The 23,816-nt window shown below is 43.1% G+C and overlaps 2 protein-coding genes and 1 non-coding gene across 7 annotated transcripts in view; 1 reads left to right on the top strand and 2 right to left on the bottom strand.

The window, feature by feature from the left end:
- GRIP1 (glutamate receptor interacting protein 1) overlaps positions 1-19,888 on the top strand; it is a 325,602-nt gene extending 305,714 nt beyond the window's left edge. For 3 of the 4 annotated variants that reach the window (XM_023225078.1, XM_023225077.2, XM_031936349.1), the window contains 2 exons: positions 13,372-13,518; positions 18,090-19,870. In XM_023225078.1, coding sequence (XP_023080846.1) covers positions 13,372-13,518; positions 18,090-18,317 — 375 coding nt within the window. In that variant the 3' untranslated portion in view covers positions 18,318-19,870. Of the gene's footprint in view, positions 1-13,371; positions 13,519-18,089 lie in introns of all 4 variants that reach the window. The other variant, XM_031936348.1, reaches the window with a different exon arrangement.
- Positions 1-23,816, bottom strand: part of HELB (DNA helicase B) — a 72,370-nt gene that overhangs the window by 5,960 nt on the left and 42,594 nt on the right. The window contains exon 14 of one of the 2 annotated variants that reach the window (XM_023225076.2): positions 4,724-4,907. The exons of the other annotated variant lie outside the window; for it this stretch is intronic. The gene's annotated coding sequence lies outside the window, so the exon portion shown is untranslated. Of the gene's footprint in view, positions 1-4,723; positions 4,908-23,816 lie in introns of those variants that run through there. 2 annotated transcript variants of the gene reach the window in all.
- Positions 21,456-21,559, bottom strand: LOC111551281. Its single transcript, XR_002734311.1, has one exon. It is a non-coding gene; the product is annotated as a small nucleolar RNA U13 (small nucleolar RNA).

The following is a 23,816-nucleotide window of genomic DNA, read 5'->3' as shown; positions in this document are numbered from 1 at the left end:
CCTGGAAGGTTAAGGCTTCATTGAGGTGTGATTGAGCCAGTGCACTCTCAAGCCTGGGTAACAGAGCAAGACTCCTTCTCTTTAAAAAAAAAAAAAAAAAAAAAATCATATTGACATTTCCTTTTGCTTTGCCATTCATGCTTTTCAATAAAATTATACTTCTTAATTGTATGCAGCCATTTTTATCTTTTTATAGAAACGCTTTTTAAAAATGTTGCAGCATCTGCTTTTATTTGTGGCTGCTGGTGGCATGACACTTGGACATTTCAGTCACTCACAAGTAACCTCTTTATTTTTGACAGCTGCTTTTGCTACCATCACCTTTTCCCCCCTCCAAGTCCAGTTTGCATTTTGATCATTTTTGAGTTTTCCGAGAGGGGAGCTTTGCTCTGCTTGATATGATAAAGTTGTTTTGCTCCTTAGAAGAAGTGTCATTTCCAATGTGTATAATACCAGCTTCTTTTGCAATATCTCTCTGAGTCAGGAACAGGCTCAGCCCTCGGAGGAAGTATGAGATGGAAATATGTATCTTATTCTTGCACATGCTTCTTTCTTCACAAAATATTTGGAGTCAGCTCTCAAAATCAAAGAAATTCTCATGCCAGTCTTCAACTTTCTCCAAATAGCTAGTGTAGAATTGTGTACTGTGGAAATCACTAGAAGCTAAAAGCAACACACTGAATATATGAACTTTTTTTTTTTTTTTTTTTTTTTTTTTTTTTGTCTACCACACTTTGCTAGATCTGCTTCTCTTTCTTCAGGCAAGGAATGATAAACTAGAGAGAACATAGGCTTACTAGTCAGGCAGACCTCGCTTGCCATGCATTAGCCATGCCACTTCCATGAGCCACAGTTTCCTCACTTACCAAAGACGGAGCAGGGTCACTTGTTATCAGAAGAGGGAGACTTCACAATATAGCATTCTTTTCTGGCAAAGCCACCATCATTCCATCTTGCTTCAACCTTACAGGGTGAGGAACTCAGACGATGAGACTTCTTCAGCATCCCAGACTTCAACAAGATCTAGATGACTGCCATAAAGCCATCCTAGACATTCTGTATACTCATTCTGTATACCAGAATGAGAATCCTTTCACAAAAAGAAGTGGATATGTGTCTAGTAACCAGTCACTTATCAGTTTGACCAGCAAATTCTCTCCCTGTAAAACCAGGGACAGCAAACAGAACATTATCAGGGGAACACAGAACTGTGGGACAAGGATTGGAGTTTGGCTTGTATGCTTTAAATAAATAATGGCATCCAGCCCTGACCTTCCTCAAAATGTATCATTTGCATTAGCTTCCCTTCTCTATGATTCTGTTAAGACACACATTTTAAATGTATAAAACGTAATCTTTTTTGGTAGGAAGGTGAGGGATGGAGTCTGGCTCTGTTGCCCAGGCTGGAGTGCAGTGGCATAATCTCGGCTCACTGCAACCTCCGCCTCCCAGGTTCAAGCAATTCTCCTGCCTCAGCCTCCTGAGTAGCTGGGATTACAGGTAGGCACCACCACGCCCAGCTAATTTTTTGTAGTTTTAGTAGAGACGGGGTTTCATCATGTTGGCCAAACTGGCCTCGAACTCCCAACCTCAGATGATCTGCCTGCCTTGGCCTCCCAAAGTGCTGGGATTACAGGCATGAGCCACCGTGCCCTCCCAAAAACCATAATCATTGAAGTTTTATTTTATTTTAAATAGACACATAAGAATTATATACATTTATGGAGTACAAAGGGATATCTTGATACATGTATGCACTGTAGAATCTATACATGAGTTATTGGCATATTCATGACCTCTGTAAGTCAGAGAAAATGAGTGAGGCAAGTCTCAGTCATTTTTTTTTTTTTTTTTTTTTTTTTTTTGAGATGGAGTCTGGCTCTGTCTCCCAGGCTGGAGTACAGTGGCCGGATCTCAGCTCGCTGCAAGCTCCGCCTCCCAGGTTCACGCCATTCTCCTGCCTCAGCCTCCCGAGTAGCTGGGACTACAGGCGCCCGAAGTCTCAGTCATTTTTAATTTACTTTGCCAAAGTTAAGGACACGCCCTGGGGAAAAAGCGACACATACCGTAGGACAAATCTGCGACGTGTGCTTTTTCCAGAGAGGGTCTGTGGGCTTCAATATTTAAAGGAAAAAGAGTAAAGAAAAAAAGAAAGGGAGAGGGTAGATAAAAGAGAGAAGCAGTTGCATTCTGTTGAGCCTTTTGATTAGCTTCACTGAATAAATAATGGCATCCAACCCTGACCATCCTCATTTCATTTTTCATGTGAAAGGAGTGGTTCATTATGCATTTATCTGGAGCTCAGCGAATCTGCATTTTTACATAAGATAAAATAATTATGGAGTACAGATAGGGAGGAGTCAGATATGCATTTTTCTCAGGTGAGCAGAGGGATGACTTTGAGTTCCGTCCTTTGTCCCATATTTGTGAAGATAAGCTGTTAATTTACTTTGTCGGGGTGAAATTCAACTGAACTGCTTTAAAGATCTCAGGGCCCACCAGGAATTTCCTTGTGGGCAAAATATGAGAAAGGTATGTAGCTATCTATGTAGGAACAAGATGGGAAGGAGGTTTGTAGGACCCAGTGCCCAGCTTCACTGTTTCCTTTGGCTTAGTGAGTTTGAGGTCTTGAGATTTGAATTTTATTTTCCTTTCACACCTCAACTATTTATCATTTCTTTTTTTTTTTTTTTTTTTTTAAAGACAGAATCTTGCTGTATCACCCAGGCTGGAGTGCAGTGGTGCGATCTTGGCTCACAGCAACCTCCACCTCCTGGGTTCAAGCAATTCTCCTGCCTCAGCCTCCTAAGCAGCTAGGATTACAGGTGCGTGCCACCATGCTCGGCTAATTTTTGTATTTTTAGTGGAGATGAGGTTTCACCATGTTGGCCAGGCTGGTCTCAGACTGGTTGGTCTCAAATTCCTGACCTCATGATCCACCTGCCTTGGCCTCCCAAAGTGCTGGGATTATAGGGGTGAGCCACCACGCCCATCACATTTCAAATTTTCTCTTTTAGTGATTTTGAAATATACATTATTATTAACTGTAGTCAACTTGCAGTTTAGTGGATCACTGGAACTTATTCCTGCCAACTAACCAACTTTGTACCCATTGACCAATGTCTCCCCTTTACCCCAGCCTCTGGTAACCAGCATTCTACTTTCTGCTTCTATGAGTTCAACTTTTTCAGATTCCACACATAGGCTCTCGCCTATGTGTTTGTCTTTCCGTGCATACAAACATACAGTGTTTGTCTTTCCGTGCCTGGCTTATTTCATTTAACATTTAACATTTTCATTTAACGTAATGTCCTCTAGGTTCATCTACATTGTCACAAATGACAGAATTTCCCGAAAAACACAATTCTTATGTAAATGACTGGCTCATGTCAAAAAATGTTTATTTAACTCATTAGCGAGGAATAACAGGATGGCAAAGCTTATTTAAAGAGGCATAAGGAAGGCCAGGTACAGTGGCTCACACCTGTAATCTCAATACTTTGGGAGGCCGAGGCAGGAGGATCACTTGAGCCCGCGAGTTAAACACCAGCATGGGCAACATAGTGAGACCCTGTGTCTACAAAAAATAATTAAATAAAGAAAAAGCCAGGTGTGGTGGCACGTACCTGTGGTCCCAGCTAAGGAGGCTGAGGTGGGAGGATCACTTGAGCCTCAGAGGTCAAGCCTGCAGTGAGCCACGACCTCACCACTGCACTCCAGCCTGGGCGACACAGCAAGACCCTGTCTCAAAAAAAAAAAAAAAAAAAAAAAAAAACAGAGGGATAAAGAAACTTTATGTATATATATTATGTACACATATATATGTATATATGTGTGTGTGTATATAAAGTTAGTGGGACATATGTATATATGATATATGATGTATCAGTCAGTGGGGAAAAGAAATGTTGGAATAAGGTTTCTAAGTTGGAATCAAGGCTGCTCAATAACTTGTCGGGAAATAAAATCAAAGCCTTTGAGGTTATCTTTTCTGAGGGGAGAAATGTTTTGCATCTCTACCAGACATAACTCAATTTGCATCTTATCACTTTTCTACAAGTTGCCATCCACTTTTGCAGAGTCTGGGCTCTGAGCAAGAGAAACAATGAGAATTGCCATCCCCTAGACTCAGACGCCCCTGTGGCAGGCTCACTAGTGTCTAGTGTGCCTTATTTCTCAGGGCTTGATCATACATCTTATCGCTTCTGTCCTGGACCCACCACCACCTCTCTTCAGAAATGTTAATAGCTTCCCTTCAGTCTGATTCTGGTCTGGGACCATTCATCCCACCCTGATATCCTTATGCATCTCTGTTGTGATCAAACGTGTTTATTTCTAGCCTGTAAGTTTGTCTATTATCTGTAGGATGTTCACTTATAAACGGTGTACTTTCTGAAGGTCACTCCATTTCCCTCATGCCCAGATTCTTGGAGAACAGTCCTATCATCCTCCTCCTGCACTGTTGTTCTGCCATATGACTTGTCAGGCAGGGCTATAGTAAAGATTAAATTGAAGGCTGGGCGTGGTGACTCACGCCTGTAATCCCAGCAGTTTGGGAGGCTGAGGCGGGTGGATCACTTGAGGTCGAGAGTTGGAGACCAGCCTGACCAACATGGAGAAACCCCGTCTCTGCTAAAAATACAAAATTAGCCAGGCATGGTGGTGCAGGCCCGTAATCCCAGCTACTCAGGAAGCAGAGGCAGTCAGGAAGCAGAGGCAGGAGAATTGCTTGAACCTGGGAGGCAGAGGTTGTGGTAAGCTGAGATCACACCACTAGACTCCAGTCTGGGCAAAAAGATTAAATTGGTAACACTCTAACCCAGGGCATGTCTCTTTGTGTCTCTCAGATGGAGTACAGGGCTCTTTCCTTGTCCCAGGCTCTTCATAATGTCAGGCATCAGCAGTCTCTACAGTGGGGAAATAAAATCAAGACAGTTAGCATTCAGTGCAGTGGGAATGTGGTTAATTGCAACTTGTCATCCTTCCTGAATGACAGTGTGCCTGGCCCTCAGTCCCACAGGCCCTGAGGGCGGGTGGAGGGTGTGCCACCCACCCAGAGTTGCAGAAGATTCCTGAATCGAGGAGGCCCACATGGGCCTGACAGGAACGGAGGTCAATCTGTTGCAGAGGGAATTGGAAAAAGGGTAAAAGCTGGAGATGGGCCAGGCCAGAGCCAAGCTGGGAGCTAGAACACAGAGGCTGAGTGAAGAGGGGTGCTGTTAGCAGGCAGCAGGCAGGCCTGAGCAAAGACACCCACAACAGGGACTCCGCCACAGCCGGCCAGCTTGATGGTGGCTGGGGCAAGTGCAAAGGACCAGCAATGGAGCTGGCGATAACTAGGGGACCAGCTGCTTACTTGCAACTTGGTTTGAACTCCTGGAGAATTTGGAGAATGATCTAGGTCTTTTGTTTTTGTTACTATGTGAACCAATAGATGTGTGAAGGTGCTCTGGGATGAATGAGAAAGGCAGCACCTAAATCTGCCACAGATCTTAAAAACTGTGCAAATTTTTTGGTTGGGACTCAGCTCCCCAAGGGCCAGGGTAGCCCCTGGCTTGCTTACACTTACAGCCAAAGTCCCAGCTACTGATTCTCTCCTTGTTGAGCCCTCATTTTTTCCAGCTCTCGGTGCCACACTGTTGCCAGAATGCAGCAGGAGGTGGCATTTGGAGCAGCTGTTTCTTTCTCTCCTCAGCTAAGGAGACTCCCCAGACAGGAGGGCAGCAGCTGCTTTCTGACCCAATTCCTCTCAAAACCCCTGAGTTTCTAATGGTATAAACTGAGATTGTTCTTCTTGGGCTGCAAGCTTCCAGTTTGGAAGACTGTATTCTGTTTTGTTTTCTTCCAGCGCCATAGATAGTGTAGGATTGTCCTCAAAACTGACATTACTTAAATTGTCAGAGTTAAAAGAATGGGGCTACCCCAGTGGTATCTGTCACGAGTAAACCAAAATGCCTGGTGATTTACAGGAAAACTATCTCTGAGAAGTAGGTGTCAGTTTGGTCCTTAAGGCCATTGGGACAAGGGGAGTGAGCCATAGGGAGCTGTCAGAGCTTGAGGACTCCTTCTGGGATGGCTGTCACTTGCCATGACTTGTTCCAGAGAGCAGATGCAATTGCCCTTCAAAGCCAAGTGGGGCGAGTTGGCTCTGCAGCTAAAGCCTTTCACATGTGTCAAAATCGAAAACATAAGTATCAGGTTTCTGATCTTGGCCTTGAGGATGTTGTTCAAACATGTCGGTAGACTTGCTTAGAAATATAAAACAAGGCTGAATATGAATCGTGGTGAACCCACCCTGCCTCCTGTGAAAGCTTCTGTTCTCAAGAGGGTTCTAAGCAATTGCAGCACATGCTGACAAATAGTTAAAATTGAACTGAGCTTTGTAGAACTGTATCCTAGCCCTGAGTGTTATGTTCTAAGAAGCTCATTGGCTCTTTTAGAACAGAAAAACCTTGCAACTGTGTTCATAGGCCAGGTTCCCCAGAGGCATCCTCTAGTCAGCACAAAAGACAGACCCTACAAGAAAAATTTTGCTTCACATGAGCTAGGGTAGAATGCAAAGCCAACTGACAGGATGGTGAGCCATAGGAGCATGGAGCAGGACTTTATGCGGATGTTCTTGGAAAGCCACAAAGGGCTCTGATGAGAAGAAACCCAGCGGACACGATTAATTATTCATCTTTAGTTGGTTGGGCAGTTGGAAATGAATAAAGGCTGCCTGACTAGCTAGGAGATTACATGTCCAAAAAAACCTCATGATTTGGTGGAAAGAACACAGCAAATGAGGTCAGATATTCTAGTCTTGAATCCTGGTGCTTCTGCATTCTAGCTGGACAAGTCAGTCCATCAACTTTTTCAAGGTTCAATATCCTCATTCGTGGAAAGGCAATGATTTTGCTGCACAGAGGTGTTGGAAGATCAAAAGCAATCATATGTAAGAAAGTAACTGGATAAGAGATTCGTTTCCAGGGGTAGGGAGAAGTATGAACTTACACCTCAGAATCCTTAGAATTATTTTTGCACAGGAAATAAATCCAAGGTAACCACTATCAAACTCCAGGTAAACAGAGCTGTATGGCACAGTTCATTGTTACTGGTTTGAGAACAGCCCCCCGTGCTCCCTATTTTTGTTAATTATTGATTTCTAGAATCTTTTATGTAGTTTTAAAATAATTTTATTTTTGTTAATTTGCCATTACTAGGCTATTTCCAGGAGAACCATAGAGATGGCTATTAAAATTCAGTATCCTTTAACCTTGGGAGATGTCCCTGGAGAAACAGATTACTTTTAGATTTAAACTATTTATTAGCCTCTCTCCCTGAAGAGTTTTCCATCAACTCTTCAACTCTGAGGCTCAGAAAAACCAAGGCTCTTTGCCAATAACTGTGACCTTGAAGTTAATGAGCTACTCTGCTAACCGACTGTGGTTGGCACTCATCTCTAATGCTTTGGTTGGTGTACTACCATTGGTTGGTGTTGGTAGTTTTGGGTGCCACTCTTCCTTGTGCCCCTCATGGGTTCTGGCCTGTGGTGCAAACACCCAGAATCACAGGCCAATAGAATCATGAAGAACTTCACTATTATTCCAGTCCCACACCAAGTGTTTCCTCAAATGCAAGGATTCTGGTTTACTATGTTGGAAAACATGCCTCAGATCTAAGACCAAAGTGAGTTTCCTAGCTCCCATTTAAAGCTTAAGATTTAGCACCCTCACATGTGGGTGCATCTCAAGGATATGGCTAGGCCTGCAGAACAGAAGCTGATGCACTTTACCAACCAGCCATAGGCACAGAGTCTGCAGGACTGCACCCCTGTACCTAGTTGCAAGTGGAACGGAGATAGCAAGGAGGATGCCCCACCCTCTAGGAATGGTGGTGACGGTCCCTGCCCCAGATGTGTTGCTTGCCATGTGGAGAAAACATGCCTAAGAACAAAGACAGAAAAGGGGCAAAAGGGCAAGAGATCCCACAGATAAAGCCAGAGTGGGACATAAGCAGGAACCTCGGGCAAAGAGATTTCACCCAGTAGTAAACAGGGTCTGAAGAATGTCAGTCTATTACCAATCCTAATAACTACTAGCCTCCTTGTCATGTTTTCCCTTCTCCCACTATTCCTCCTCTTCATGCCTTTGAGAAAGCAGCGTGGAGATAGAAGGAAAAGGACTAGAATAGGCCAGGTGCAGTGGCTCACTCACACCTGTAATCCCAGCAATTTAGGAGGTCATGGCAGGAGGTCAGGAGGTCATTTGAGGACAGGAGTTCAAGACCAGCCTGGTCAACATGGCGAAACCCTGTCTCTGCTAAAACTATAAAAATTAGCCAGGCAGGAGTGGCATGCACCTGTAATCCCAGCTACTCGGGAGACTGAATCAGGAGAAATCGCTCGAGCCTGGGAGGTGGAGGTTGTAGTAAGCCGAGATCACGCCACTGCATTCCAGTCTGGGTGACAGAGTGAGACCCTGTCTCAAAAAAAGAAAAAGAAAAAAAAAGGACTAGAATAGAATATAAATCAACAATATTTCCTCCAGTGAAGGCTCCTTGGAGGAATGGCTGATTCCAGATCGGAGATAGGAACTATTCATGGTGAGTCATATTTTGTGCCGGAAAGTAAAGAAGTGACCAAAACCAATGGATCCTATCAAAAGGACACAGGAGTCAACATGAAAGACTTCCTGTGGCCAAAGATGAGAACATTTGAGCATCCAAAAGAATAATGATGCAACTCATTGAAATGCATTGAATAGGCCAGGCACAGTGGCTCACGCCTGTAATTCCAGCACTTTTGGAAGGCCCAGGTGTGCAGATCACTTGAAATCAGGAGCTCAAGACCAGTCTGGCCAACATGGCAAAACCCCATCTCTACTAAAAATATAAAAATTAGCCGGGCGTCAGGGCAGGTGCCTGTAATCCCAGCTACTCAGGAGGCCGAGGCACGAGAATTGCTTGAACCTGGGAGATGGAGGTTTCAGTGAACCAAGATCATGCCACTGCACTCCAGCCTGGCTGACAGAGTAAGACTCAGTATCAAAACAAAAACAAACAAAAATATGCATTGAATATATCAAAATTTATAGGTTCATATTGATCCCATCCCCCGCTTCCCCACACACAAATTCTCATTGGGTCACCATTCAAAGTATTTAGGGAACAAATTCCCTGTTCTGAAGTTGAAAGGAAAGAATTAGCATTCATTCATCCTGCCCTTCTTGTAAAAGATGTATTTCAGGGTAACAAAGCAGCACTAATTGATGAAAGAGAATTCTCCTTTACAAAATCATTTTAGCTAATAAATAGAGAAGATATTAATAGGATTAGAAAAAGATTATTGCTTTACAACCCCTAATGAAATTTTGATTCAGACAGTGATCAATAAATAAAAGCATTAAAGATTGATGAGAACCGTTACAATAGCGGAATGAGGCTGTCATCACCTGAACCCACCCAAAGTAGGACAACTAGACATGATGTGATAGGAAACACTGTGCCACCTGTGAATTGTTCCTGTCCCCACCCCCACTACAAAGCTAACGTTGACTGAAATCAAGCATCTAGCTTAACTTCCATTCAGAGAAATATGGGAGACAGAGGAACATGCTACAGAGCAAATGACACAGTGTCAGCAATAGATCAGCAGCACAAAGGGAAGGACGAGAACCCGCCACAGGTAAGAGGAGATTTAACAGACTTAACACAGATGTAGTGTGTGAACTTTGTTGGGATTCTGACTTAAGCAAGCCAACTTAAAAAAATTTTTTTGAGGCCGGGCACAGTGGCTCACACCTGTAATCCCAGCACTTTGGGAGGCCAAAGCAGGCAGATCACTTGAGCTCAGGCGTTCAAGACTAGCCTAGTCAACATGGCGAAACCCTGTCTCTACTACAAATAGAAAAATTAGCTAGGTGTGGTGGCGCATGCCTGTAACCCCAGATACTCAGGAGACTGAGACAGGAGAATTGCTTGAACCTGGGAGGCAGTGAGCCAAGTTGCAGTAAGCCGAGGTCACGCCACTGCACTCCTGCCTGGGTGACAAAGTGAGACCCTGTCTCAAAAAATAAAAAATAAAATAAAATGAAAAAATCATTTTTGAGACAATTGGGGAAATTATGGACTAGGAAGTAGTGGCTATCAGGTAAGAAGAGTTGCTGCTGCCAGTGAATTGATGATGTGGAGGTTATGAAAGAAAGTGATCATATTTTTTGGAGGTGTATACTGAAGTATGTAGGAGTGAAATGACATGCAGACTGGTGTTTGCTTGAAAACACTCCCCCGAAGAAGAGAAGGATAGCTAAAGGAAACACGGCAAACTCTTGATGGTTGTTGGATCTGAGTGGTGAATAGATGGGTGTTCCAACCTCTCTACTCTAGAATATGTATGAAATTTTCACCAGTAATATTTTCAGAAATCTCCTATCTGGCCTAAGGCAAAAACATAATTGTGGAGCAGCCTCAATATTCCTCTCTGCAATGAGTATTTATTAAGCAACTGTGTGCTAGGCAAGGAGAGAATGTGCCATGGCAAGATCTAAGCTTTGCCGTCAGAAGCCTTGATTTGAGCCAATTCACTGTTGCCATCAGTTTGATCCTGGGCAAGTTGCTATTTCTCTTTGAACTTTCATTTTCCTGTCTGTATATGATCTGCTCCACAAACTGGTAGAGACAGTAATATCTCTTTGCTTTCTAAACTGCTCACTCAACTCCCACAGGCCTCACTAGCAAGAAGTCTAGCATCCCCTGTTGGAGGACCTTTCCTCCTGTCTTCTTCACTGTCTGGGAATCTGGGTCTCCTCAGCCTACAGGTAGGCAGGCCTGGCCCTGGTACCAGAAGTGCCCTCCCTCTCGTGGCCACACAGTGTCAGCTTTGGGGCTTTGTCCTGCCTAGCTACTCTGTCACGAGACAGCCTTGCTAATTCCCAGCATGGCCTTGGGTGAGGGGTGAAGAGATGGCTGGAACCCCAGAATTAAATCTCTCTTAGTTCACACTCTCTCTGCAATGACTCATAAAGGGACAGGACATCATGACTGATCCTCAGCCTCATAAATTGCAGGGCAAGCCCTTTCTATCCGACAAAATACTAACCCCACTATGTGGCAGGTGCTGCCTTAGGGGCTCGAGATACATCCATGGGCAAAAAGGACCCCTACTCCCCTCAAGGAGCTGGGGAGTGGGGATCTGCCACAAACCCGAGCCCAGGCCACCAGCAAAGTCTTCCCCTCTCTCCCTGGTGAGTATTGCTTTGGAAGGTAGGGGTGCTCTCAACCACACGGTGTGAACCTAACCTACTTCTCCCCAAGCATCACCAGTGAGCATGTTAGATGAGCGATGGGTGGTGGGGCCAGTGCGGGGGTGCTGGGTGTTACGAGGCTACACACACACACATACAACCCCACACACCCTTTGTGTAGTAAAGTAGGGCTTACTACTCTATCCTTGTATAACGTAGTGCAGACTGAGAAATCTTTATATCTGTCACCTCTTAAAATGAAGACTCTTACCCATCTTACAGAATCATTATGAGGATTAAATCAGATTTCTTCACTGGGCTGTGCTCATAAAGGTTGTGTTTTGCTGACTGCTCTACTTTTTTTTTTCCACTCTATCCTTTGAAATATATTCTCAGTCCCTAAAACAGTCCCTGAGGCATAGTAGTGTCCAGTATGTGCACATACATACACACACTCACATGCACACAGTGATGGAATGAGCCTGCGAAGAGGGTCATCTCAGGAAATGTTAGCTCTGCAGATTCTCAGTCGGTCTAGGGTGGGTCTGAGACTGCATTTTCACCGGCTCCTGAGGGTGGCTCCTGTCTAGGAGGACACTGAAAGTGATGAGGCCGAGAGGTGCACGTTGAGTGGCAGGAGAATGGAACCATTAGGCACGTGGTGTCTGGAGTCTGTCAGATACGTCCCCACCATTCTTACCTTTGTGACCTTGGGTGGGTTACATAACCCCAGGGAAATTGAATTTCCTCACCTCTAATATGGCAATAACCACTAGGACTGCCTGGTGAATAGTATTGACCCAATCAGCTTGATATTTTAGCTCTCTGTCCAGTAAAATAAAAACCCACACACTGACCACTTTTGTATTGCCTTCAGAATGCCATAGCCCTCTGAAGTAAAATCACTGGATAGAAACAAAGATTCTTGCTTTAAGAGTTTTAACCTTCACATTTGCCCTGTATAGCTCTGATTTTGTTTTTTTGTTTTTTACTATTTTACAATAATGTTTTCATGCTTTAGTTGGATAAAAACAAATATATATTATATATATGTGTGTATATATATTATATATATGTGTGTATATATATATATAATTACAGTAGAAAATTAAGCCTGACCATTGCTTGAAGTCTTTGTGGAGGGCATCTGGCACAGCTCGATAAAACCCGTGGCCCCCTCAAAGCGTTAACTGAGCATCAAGTGCTGAGTGTGCTGCTGGGCGCAATGCCCAGCACAGTGAGAGCTTGGGGACTGCTGCATATTCATGTGTGTGCCTCTTCCTCTTGTTCACTGCTGTTTCTGGCACCCCATGCTGTGCTTACAATATGGTAGGAGCCCAATACATATTTGATGAATATACAAATGATTAGTTATTTTAGCCTCAGATGAACACTCACAGGTGGTCAGGTGGAGGAGTGAGGGCTGGTGGAGGAGTGAGGCTTTGGCCAGCTGTAGTTGGCGTTAGGAGCAGAGAGACCCAGGGCGGCGGGGGGCCTGCAGCACTCAGGGTAGATGCCTTCAGTTACCAAATCAAACCCTAGAAAAATGCTGAGGGAGTGAGTTAAGCCAAGGCACAGAGCAAGGTGTTGTCATAGAAACACATTCAGGTCTTTTACATAGTGTTCTGTGATGGTGCTCACTGGGGGTTCCAGAGCAAATAAAAGGATGAACTTCATGGTACTTGCCCAAAGAGAGGATACGCCGAGCACTGTGCTTAGCAGAGCATCAGGCAGGAGCGGGGAGGAAGGAAAGGCCTTTGGCTTATTCCCTGACATTTCAGCAGTTGTAAAGGGCTGCTGTGGGCAGCTACTCTGACCAGGGGTTGCCCCAGGAAAATAGTAGAAGTCAACCTGCCCTGGGGAAGTTCTCTCCTGTATCCCCCTGATGAAGACTGCAAAGGAGGGAGGGAAGACCCAGACATTCCATTTCTCCTCTTTTTCAGTTCTGGTTGGGACTTTATAAAGTCCAAGGATATTCTTGGAGTGGGAAAAAAAGCTGCAGGATTGGTGCGGGGAGCTGACTGATGCTGATATTACAAATCCATGATGTGACTAAAAGTCATGTGAAAAAGATTGATCATCAAGAAGTTGCAGAAGGAAAAGTCTCCAGCCCAGCTAAATGTTCCCATCCCATTTTCTCTCTCTTCAGGTGACCTTGTACAAGGACTCGGACATGGAGGACTTTGGGTTCAGTGTAGCAGATGGCTTGCTGGAGAAAGGAGTGTATGTCAAAAATATTCGCCCAGCTGGGCCAGGAGATCTTGGTGGCTTAAAGCCATATGACAGGCTCTTACAGGTAAGACTTCAGGTGGAATTTTAATTCCTTGCAAGTAATTTGTCACTAGGAGCTTCCTCTACATCCTCCTGCATATTTGGGGCCCTTTGCTCTTTTCCCTTTCAGCCTTTGTCATCAAGATTATGGAATCAGTAGAAGCAAACAGCTGAATAAAGAATTTTCAGCACTGGTAAATTCTAACCCAGCCCCCAAAGTTCTGTGGTTTCTTATCAGTTTTTTTCAGCACTGAGCTCAGAGCCATCTTTCCCAGTCTCACGCTCATTTCTCAGACTCCACCCAACCACTGGTCACCTCCCACCATCGCACAGTAGTCCCATAAATATGACGTAGTTATCCGACTCCAGGCACCACCAGTCTAGTCCTTCCTACCACTCATCTTCTACATGACCTACAAGGCCCCAGGGATTTGGCCTCTCCTTACCTTGCCAGCATCTTGTCTTACCTCTTCATTCATTCATTCATCCATTCATTCATTCATTCATGAGACAGAGTCTCGCTCTGTCACTGGAGTGGAGTGGCATGATCTCGGTTCACTGCAACTGCCACCTCCCAGGTTCAAGACATCCTCCTGCCTCAGCCTCCCAAGTAGCTGGGATTACAGGTGCCTTCCACCACACCCAGCAAGACTGCAATTTGCTAACTAATTGGAGGTTTGATGACGGACTTTTTGAAGTTGATGGAAAGTTACAATCTTTTTTCCTTTTTTTTTTGAGACAGAGTCTCACTCTGTCTCTCAGGCTGGAGTGCAGTGGCACGATCTCAGCTCACTGCAACCTCCACCTCCTGCATTCAAGTGATTCTCCTGCCTCAGCCTCCCAAGTAGCTAGGATTACAGGTGCATGCCACCATGCATGGCTAATTTTTGTATTTTTAGTAGAGACCGTGTTTCACCAGGTTGGCCAGGCTGGTCTCGCACTCCTGACCTCAAGTGATCCGCCCCCCTTGGCCTTCCAAAGTGCTGGGATTATAGATGTGAGCCACTGTGCCCAACCTCTTCATTTACTCTCTAGCTTCAGCTGGATTTGTTTCAGGAATGGTGTATGCTGCCACCTCCTGGCCTTTGCACCTGCTGTGCCCTGAGCTTGTGGCACTTATCTGCTAAACATGCACAGGCTCTTTCCCTGCTCCTTCCTTGACTTCAGGTCCCTGCTCACATGCTGCCACTTAAACCACTCTGTTTAAGAGCCCTTCCTGCCTCTCCATTCTTCACAGTGCTTCCTTGGTTCACAATACAGCCAGAGATGATGCTAGTTATTTGCTTATTCTGTGTTGCCCACTAGAATGTAACTCCATGAAGGCAGCGATTTTACTCTCCGCTCTATTCTCAGTTCCAAGAACAATGCTGTCACATAAAAGTGCTCAGTACTGTGCAGCAGAATAGAAGCGCATTGGCTCTGAGCCTTATTTACTCTTCCCTTTCCCTGAATGCTCTTCTAATCCCCTAGGCCTTACCTGCCTCACTCCGACTCAACTTTTTGGTCTCACATAGATCAGCAATTCCCATCCTTGATTGAAAAAATGGAATCACCTAGAGAATGTATCCCAATGTTCCGATCAAATGGCAGACCAATTAAACCAGTGACTCTAGGAGAGAGATACAGCATTGGTGTGTTTTTACACCTGCCCCAGTGATTCCAGTGAGCAGCCCAATTGACAATCACTCGTTTAGAGGACTTCCCTTCAAAGCCCAACTTCACCAGACACTACCCAACCTCCTTTACCTCACGTCTGGACTAGGAGCCCCTCCTATATAGAATAGCAGCTTTTTCTTTTGGTAGAATTTACATTATTAAAACTTCCTGCCGGGCGCGGTGGCTCAAGCCTGTAATCCCAGCACTTTGGGAGGCCGAGACGGGCGGATCACGGGGTCAGGAGATCGAGACCATCCTGGCTAACACGGTGAAACCCCGTCTCTACTAAAAATACAAAAACTAGCCGGGCGAGGTGGCGGGCGCCTGTAGTCCCAGCTACTCCGGAGGCTGAGGCAGGAGAATGGCATAAACCCGGGAGGCAGAGCTTGCAGTGAGCTGAGATCCGGCCACTGCACTCCAGTCCGGGCGACAGAGTGAGACTCCGCCTCAAAAAAAAAAAAAAAAAAAAAAAAAAAAAAAAAAAAAAAAAAAAAAAACTTCCTGTTTGGAAGTTGCAGTGAGCTGAGATCACGCCACTGCACTCCAGCCTGGGCGCAGAGCAAGTGTCAAAAAAAAAAAAACAAAAACAAACAAACAAAAACACCTTCCTGTTTCCTTGCCTATACTCCCCAGCAGACTGTAAACTTTTTGAGAACAGGGATAGTACCTTATTCTCTCATTTACCATTATATGGTGTTTGATATCTCAGTATCTCTCACAATATCTGAAACCAAAAAGCTGAACCTTGCTTTCTTAATATAGTAACATTGTGGTCAGGTAGAGTTTTATTTAGGAAAGCAGATTTCTGAGCTTATGTGCAGTTTTTGGGAAGGGCATTTTGCAGGAAAATGGAGCAGCTTGAAGTCAGTCTCAGCAGTGTACTCACCTGGAAACAGTCTGTCACCAAACAGCTAATTTTCAAAGCAGGAGGCTTCCACTGATTGGTTAGCTTTCAGAGATGTGTTCACTGAAGCATGTTGTCACTGATCAATTTGATAGTTTTGGAACAATTCTGGTGATGATTTTTACTATGGCAATAGAGCAATTAGTCTTATCCTAGGAGTTTGGGGACACTTTGTTTTCCATAGACACGCTAATATTTGCTGAATGAATAACTATGGACAAGTTACTTACCCTCTATATGAGTGTCTTCCTAATCCATAAATTAGAGCTAGGCCTACTCTCATGGAAGCTGAGGCTGTAAAAGTAGACTACATTCAGATTATAAAGGGCCTTGAATCTGATGCTAAAGCTCTTGAACTTTAGGCTGAAGGCATCTTAATTTCTTAAGCAGGATAATGATATAATTGGTAACATAGAAAGGCAAGACAATATTATTGTGGGTGTATCGGGGATGGGTTAGGGAAGGGAAGATCACGAGCAAGGAGACCAGGTAGGGGTAGGTAAGATAAGACACCTGTTTCAGAACTAATGAGTCTTTAATATTTTCAGCACATCGTGATAGAGCAGTCTGGGAAGCATTTGGTGGTTTGGATCTGTTGGTGAGGAGAGATGATAGAGCCAAAGTTGAAGATTTAGGATACTGAAATGTGGGGTTTAGGACAAGTTGCCCTTGGTGGCTTTATAACAAAGAAGAGAAGAGAACCAAGGATGTATTCTAACAATAACAAAATGTATGTATGTATGTATGTATGTACGTATGTATGTATGTATTTGAGACAGAGATTCTCTCTCGTCACCTAGGCTGGAGTGCAATGGCGCAATCTTGGCTCACTGCAACCTGTGCCTTCCAGGTTCAAGCAATTCTCCTTCCTCAGCCAGCTCCCGAGTAGCTGGGATTACAGGCACCCACCACGATGCCTGGCTAATTTTGTATTTTTAGTAGAGATGGAGTTTCACCATGTTGGGCAGGCTGGTCTCGAACTCCTGACCTCAGGGGATCTGCCCGCCTTAGCCTCCCAAAGTACTGGGATTACAGGCGTGAGCCACCGTGCCTGGCCACAATAACCAAATGTAAAGGACAGGAAGAAATAAAGGCAGGAAAGGACTGAAAGCAAGCAGTTAAAATGGTAAAAGGATCAAAACAAAGTGGGGTTGTAGAACCAAGGAAGGAGAGTGTTAAGGGTGAGGAGCTGTCAGGAGTGGCAAATGCTAAACACCAAGGAGGATGCGAACTCCAGAACATTCCTGGATTTGACAAGTGGGGTCATTTGCCAGAAGTGCAATGTGTCAGGGGGGACCTGAAAAAACTGACGAGAGAATGGGAGATCAAGGAGTAGAACCGGTATGTGGGTGATTGTAAAAACTTTTGCTGGTGAAGAAGGATAGATGGAAGAAGATGGGTGCATGTATAAGCTGAAGAGAGGATAAGCTCATTTCAAAAAAAAAAAAAATTCTTATTCTTAGTGGAGACAGGGTCTCACTATGTTGCCCAGGCTGGTCTCAAACTCCTGGCATCAAGCGATCCTCCTATCTTGGTCTCCTCAAATGCTGCGATGACAGGTGTGAGCCACTGCACCTGGTGGAGCTCACTTGTAAGAGAGGTAGTTCAGCATCGTGATTCAGAGCACAGGCTTTGAGATCAGCCAGTTGGCCTGGGATTGCATCCTATGACCCTTACCAACTACTGATCTAAGGCAAAGCTCTTAACCTCTCTGTGCCTTGCTTTTCTCATCTGTAAATTAGGGATAATATTCAGCACTTGGAGCACCCCCACCGTGGGTGGGGCCACCTGCTTGGCATGAGGATAGGTAGATGTGTATGTCTTCCTTGCCCTTGAGAGTCTTACAGTTTACTGGTAGACAATGGCAAGTGAGCCAGTAGCCATGTCACAGCATAGTCGGAGCAAGGATAGACCTCATGGTGCTCATTTTAGCACCTTCATGACTTCAAACAACTTGTTGCACCTGAAATGTTCCTCTGGGTTTTGGGAATTATGGTTACAATGATAATTCAAAATGGCTCTTCTTGACCTTTCAGGTGAACCATGTCCGAACCAGAGACTTTGACTGCTGCCTTGTTGTGCCCCTCATAGCAGAATCCGGGAATAAGCTGGACCTGGTTATTAGTAGAAACCCACTGGCTTCACAGAAGCCTGTAGAACAACAGAGTCTACCAGGAGATTGGAGTGAACAGAACAGTGCTTTTTTCCAGCAGCCTAGCCATGGTGGTAATTTGGAGACACGAGAACCCACTAATACGTTATAGCAACGCTTTTTATAAAGCAGGACAAAAGACAATATCTACATGGTGCTAAAAATCCCTTTAAGATTTCTGTGACATTTGAAGCACAGATAATCACGTGGCATTAACTGCAAGCACAGGGGTCTTTTAAATCTCTCTCATGGCTCATGTTCACTTCCCTTTTCAAGTTGAAGAGGTTTCTTTTTTGGTGACCACTATGGTACATGGTGGGCAATGCCCTGCCAGGCCCAATGGTAGAGAAAAATAGGCCGTCCCCCCAACTCTACAATTAACATCAGAGGAAATTTTTTACAAGTTCATCTTACTATCGCTTTTTAAAAAGAGAAACATCTGTTTGAAAATATTCTCTATGATGATTTCCTTAATTCACTTTGAAATCAGTTTCTTACTGTGAAGTCATTAATGTAAGAACTTGACCAACAAGGCTTTTCTTCTCATAGGCTGGCTCTACTAGGGGAACTAGTGTTTGGTAAACTGCTGGGACTGCCACAATGGGAGGGGTACAGGTATAAAATTAAGTTATCTTAAACTGTTTCAGCAATGATGCACGTAGGAGACCATAATAGGTGGTGGTAAATGTTTTGCCCAAGTATAGGAATGATTTTAACTAAGATGTATGCTATTCCCTATGCAACAAATTATCAAACAGGATATGTCTTGTGACCTGTTTTGTTTTTTTTAAGGACACATTTTTAATAGCTGAAAAATCTCTGATAATGAATTAGAGGGTGTAGTAAACACGAGAATTAGTTATATTATTTTTAAAATTCAAGACTAAGAACTTAAGAATGAAGAGTCTATTAAAATGAGGTTCATCTTAATGATAGGCAAACCAAACTCATACTGCTTGACATGTTTTGAAAACTGGTAATATTGAGGGTGTACAGCACATGTACTTAAAAATGACACTGGGCTATCTTTTGTTCTGAGCCATGCCACTTACCGAAATTGTAAATACATTTTTCACAAATGCATTGCCAATTATTACCATCCCTCAAAGCAATAAATTGTGACAGTTGCTTTAAATGTTTGTCAGCAACTGTTTTCATTTGTTCAGATATTTTGAATAGCTACGCTAATAACTGTTATTTGGTGAATATAAAAAACTATATCTGTATATTGATGACGGTAGACTCTCCATATTGAAATAATTATTTTCCAAACGTTTTCATTTTGGTCAATAACTCAAACTACCACTTAGGCAAAGCATTCGAACACTGTGTCCTTTGTTTAAGGAAATAAAAATCACCTTTCTTTTTGTGCAAAAAAAAAATATTATTTCAATCACATTTCAGAACCGCCAGGGCAAGAAAGTATAAAGCAGAATCATGTTAAGAAAAAAGAAAAAAAGATCATGAGTCACTTAAATATGTATTTTTATTTGTAACAAACAAGTATTAAACTGTAAAGTATTTTTGTACAAATTTAATACTTTAATAGCATGGTATTTATCGTCTATGTATGGTTTTGGGGAATTCAAAATTGTTCAAATATTTGTATGGAAAAAAATAAAACCCTCTACCAAATGGAATAAACAGTGATTTTAAAAAGCCAAATAAAGAGGACATGCATTATTGGTATTTTGAATATATTTCAGTGTTCTAGCCTGAGTCCTACACAATTTGTTTTGTTTTGAGATGGAGTTTCACTCTGTTGCCCAGGCTGGAGTGCAGTGGCACAATCTCAGCTCACTGCAACCCCTGCCTCCTGGGCTCAAGTGATTCTCCTACCTCAGCTTCCCAAGTAGCTGGGATTACAGGCGCCCGCCACCACACCTGGCTAGTTTTTGTATTTTTAGTAGACATGGGGGTTTCACCACGTTGGCCAGGCTGGTCTCAAACTCCTGACCTCAAGCGATTCACCCGCCTTGGCCTCCCAAAGTGTTGGGATTACAGGCATGAGCCACCACATCTGGCCACAATGTTGTTTAGTTTTGTATAATTTTCTAAAGGTGAAAGGTTTTCCTATCAACCTGAGAAGCACCACTGAAGAGTAGGAACCTGGGCATTGAAATTGAGTTCAGGTTTCATTTCAGGCTCCAGGCTCTAGGATGACATTTACTCACCACGAGTCAGCGTCTCTACCTGAAATTGAAGGTCATGTCTGTACCACAGGATCATTCGGAAGATGAGGAGTGAAATATTTGAGAATGGGCTAAACACACACACGGAAAAACCTCCAAGACCAATGGTACATTTACTGTAGGTGACAAATATTGATCAAGTATCACAACATCCACCTCAGAGAAAATTACGTGTATTCTATGAGATATATTTACATACACTGTTAAAATGTACAAACTTTAATTATGCTAACTTTAAAAATTCACATTCATTTTTATACAGTTGCATTCAGTGTGCCCAGGTTACATTCTGAAAGGCAGAGTATTTTCTAGCACGAGAGTCGTATGACCCAACTGACAATCTATTATTGCAAAAATCTAAGCAACTGTTCAAATTTTTATTGCACTCACCTCACTTCTGCATCAAGCGTGATGCTGAAGCCAATGAAATGTGTAGTTAGAAGAGACTTTGTGAATAAATGCAAATGAGAAGCTATATTTCATGTGAAAGATGTTTCAGTTGTAACCAAAACTAAAATGAATCAACAATAGAAAATAGCTGTTAAAAACAAAAAAGCTCTCATGATTTCAGGTAGCACTTTTCAAATATAGTGACCAGGCCAAAGGAAGAGCTAGGGTTAGCCAGTAAGTTCTGAGCACCCCCAGTCCTCTTAAAAAGGGCAGTGACAAACTATGAAATGAAAGGGTTTGGGGCTATGCCACCGGAAGACTGGCAGAAGAAACTGGAGATAAGTAGCCAGATGGGGCAGAAGAGACAAGGTCTGAAATATATGAGACTCAGGACTTACGAGCAGAGGTTCCAATGAGGTAGATTTCAGCTTAATATAAGGAAGTAATTTCCAACACTAGTGTTGCAAAGTGGTTTTCACCAAGCAGTCAAGACCTTTAGCATTGGAAATGTGTGTTCCACCAGTGACTGATGGGTGTTCAGCAAATAGTAAGCTGGGGTAGATGACCCTTGCAATTTTAAGATGCTGGGATGAAACATTATTTGCTTCCAATTTACATTTTAAAAAGGATACTAGAAGTATCCCCTTTCACTGAAATATTTTTTTACATGACAGACCGGTAATGTGCCAGTACCATAACAAGGTTTGAGGGAGGCACATCTCACACGTGTGTGTGAACACCAATGCATCAGGCTTAGGAACTACAAAAGGATCTTAATGAAATCTGAGAATTTTGAATCAGGCCAGTTATTTGTATTTTGGCCAATAGTACATTTATAATATAAGAACTAGTGCTTTGGAATATTCAGTTACATAGTATTAGTTTCATTGTGTTTTTATGGAAAAAAGGTATTTTCAAGTTCTTCTTCACAATGTGAAGCTTTACCTGAGTCCTATACCCTGAAATATAGCCAGAGTTAAAGAAATTTTATTTCTATAAGGTTGTAGTAACGCCCCTACCCATCGCCTGCATGTTCCAGGAAGTGGCTTATTATAAAGAACCATCCTTCCCCAGGTGACTTAGATAAGACTCACAGGTGTTCATCTCCCTTCCCCCGTTTACTTATAACAAAATCAGACACAGACTGCCCTGAAAATTACCATTCTTTGCTTCATAAATGATTAGCTGAATTGCTTGTACTCACTGATCTAGAGAAAATACTAAGTTCCTTCCCCAGGCTTTTGAACTTTGACCAACCCTCAATTTAGGCTAGCATACAACACCTCCTTAAGAGGCCCTCCTAAAAGTAATAGGACAAGAGTTAAAATTAATGAAATAAGCAGGGCGCAGTGGCTCAAGCCTGTAATCCCAGCAATTTGGGAGGCTGAGATGGGCGGATCACGAGGTCAGGAGATCAAGACCATCCTGGCTAAAACGGCGAAACCCCGTCTCTACTAAGAAAAATACAAAAAACTAGCTGAGCGAGGTGGCAAGTGCCTATACTCCCAGCTACTTGGGAGCCTGAGGCAGGAGAATGGCGTAAACCTGGGAGGCGGAGCTTGCAGTGAGCTGAGATCCGGTCACTGCACTCCAGCCTGGGTGATAGAGTGAGACTCTGTCTCAAAAAAAAAAAAAAAAAAATTAATGAAATAGAGAATAGAAAGACAGTAAAGAAAATCAATGAAACCAAAAGTTGGTCCTTTAACAAGATTAAAATTCATAAACTTTTAGTTAACCAAGAAAAAAAGAGACTCAAATGACTAAAATCAGGAATGAAACGGAGGCTTTACTACCAGCCTTACAGAAATTTAAAAAACCATAAAGGAATACTATGATCAACTGTATGTCAGAAAATTTAAAAACATAGATTAAATGAGCTAATTTCTAGAGGAAAAATTGTCAAAACTGACTCAAGAAGAAACAGAAAAGCTAAATACACCTATAACAAGTAAAGAGATTCAATCAGTAGCTTTCAAACTTCACATGCCAGGCACAGTGGCTCACGCCTGTAATCCCAGCATTTTGGGAGGCCGAAGCAGGTGGATCACCTGAGGTTGGGATCCGAGACCAGCCTGACCAACACGAAGAAACCCTGTCTCTATTAAAAATACAAAATTAGCTGGGCGTGGTAGTGCATGCATGTAATCCCAGCTACTTGGGTGGCTAAGGCAGAAGAATCGCTCGAACCTGGGAGGTGGAGGTTGCAGTGAGCCAAGATCGTGCCATTGCACTCCAGCCTGAACAAGAGCGAAACTCTGTCTCAAAAAACAAAAACAAAACAAAAACTTCCCACAAAGAAAAGTCCAGGGCCTGATTAATTTAAAGAGGAGTTAATACCAATTCTTCACAAACTCTTCCAAAATAGAAGACAAGGGGGCACTTCACAACTCATTCTATGTGGTCACTATTACTCTGATACCAAAACCAAAGTCATCACAAGAAAAATAAACTGCAGACTAATATCTGTCATGAATTTCAATGCAAAAGTCCCCAACAAAAAACCAGCAAGCCAAATCCAGCAGCACATAAAAGGATTGTACACTATGACCAAGTGAGATTTACTCCAGGGATGCGCTATTGATTTAACATCCAAAAATTACCACACTGCATCAATAAAGGACAAAACTACATGATCATCTCAATACACAGACAAAGGATTTGAGGAAATTCAATGTCCCTTCACAACAACAACCTAGGAATAAAGGAGAATTTCTTCATCTCAATAAAGGACTTAAAAGAAAGATCCACAGCAAACATAGTTAATGGTGGAAGATTTAATGCTTTCTCCCTAATATGATGAACAAGACAATGATATTCGTTCTTGCCACTTCTATTCAACAATGTACTAGGGGCTCTAACCAGGTTATTTAACAAGAAAATGAAATTAAAGGCCTACAGATTAAAAAGGAAGAACTAAAAGTATCTCTATTTGCAGACGATATGATCTCTTATACAGAAAATCCTAAGGAATCCACTAAAAACCTACTGTAACTAATAAACAAGTTCAGCAAGGTTGGAAGATACAAGAT

This window comes from Piliocolobus tephrosceles, chromosome 10 (genome assembly GCF_002776525.5).
Source record: "Piliocolobus tephrosceles isolate RC106 chromosome 10, ASM277652v3, whole genome shotgun sequence".
NCBI lineage: Eukaryota > Metazoa > Chordata > Mammalia > Primates > Cercopithecidae > Piliocolobus > Piliocolobus tephrosceles.
This window is presented reverse-complemented; position numbering and strand designations above follow the sequence as displayed.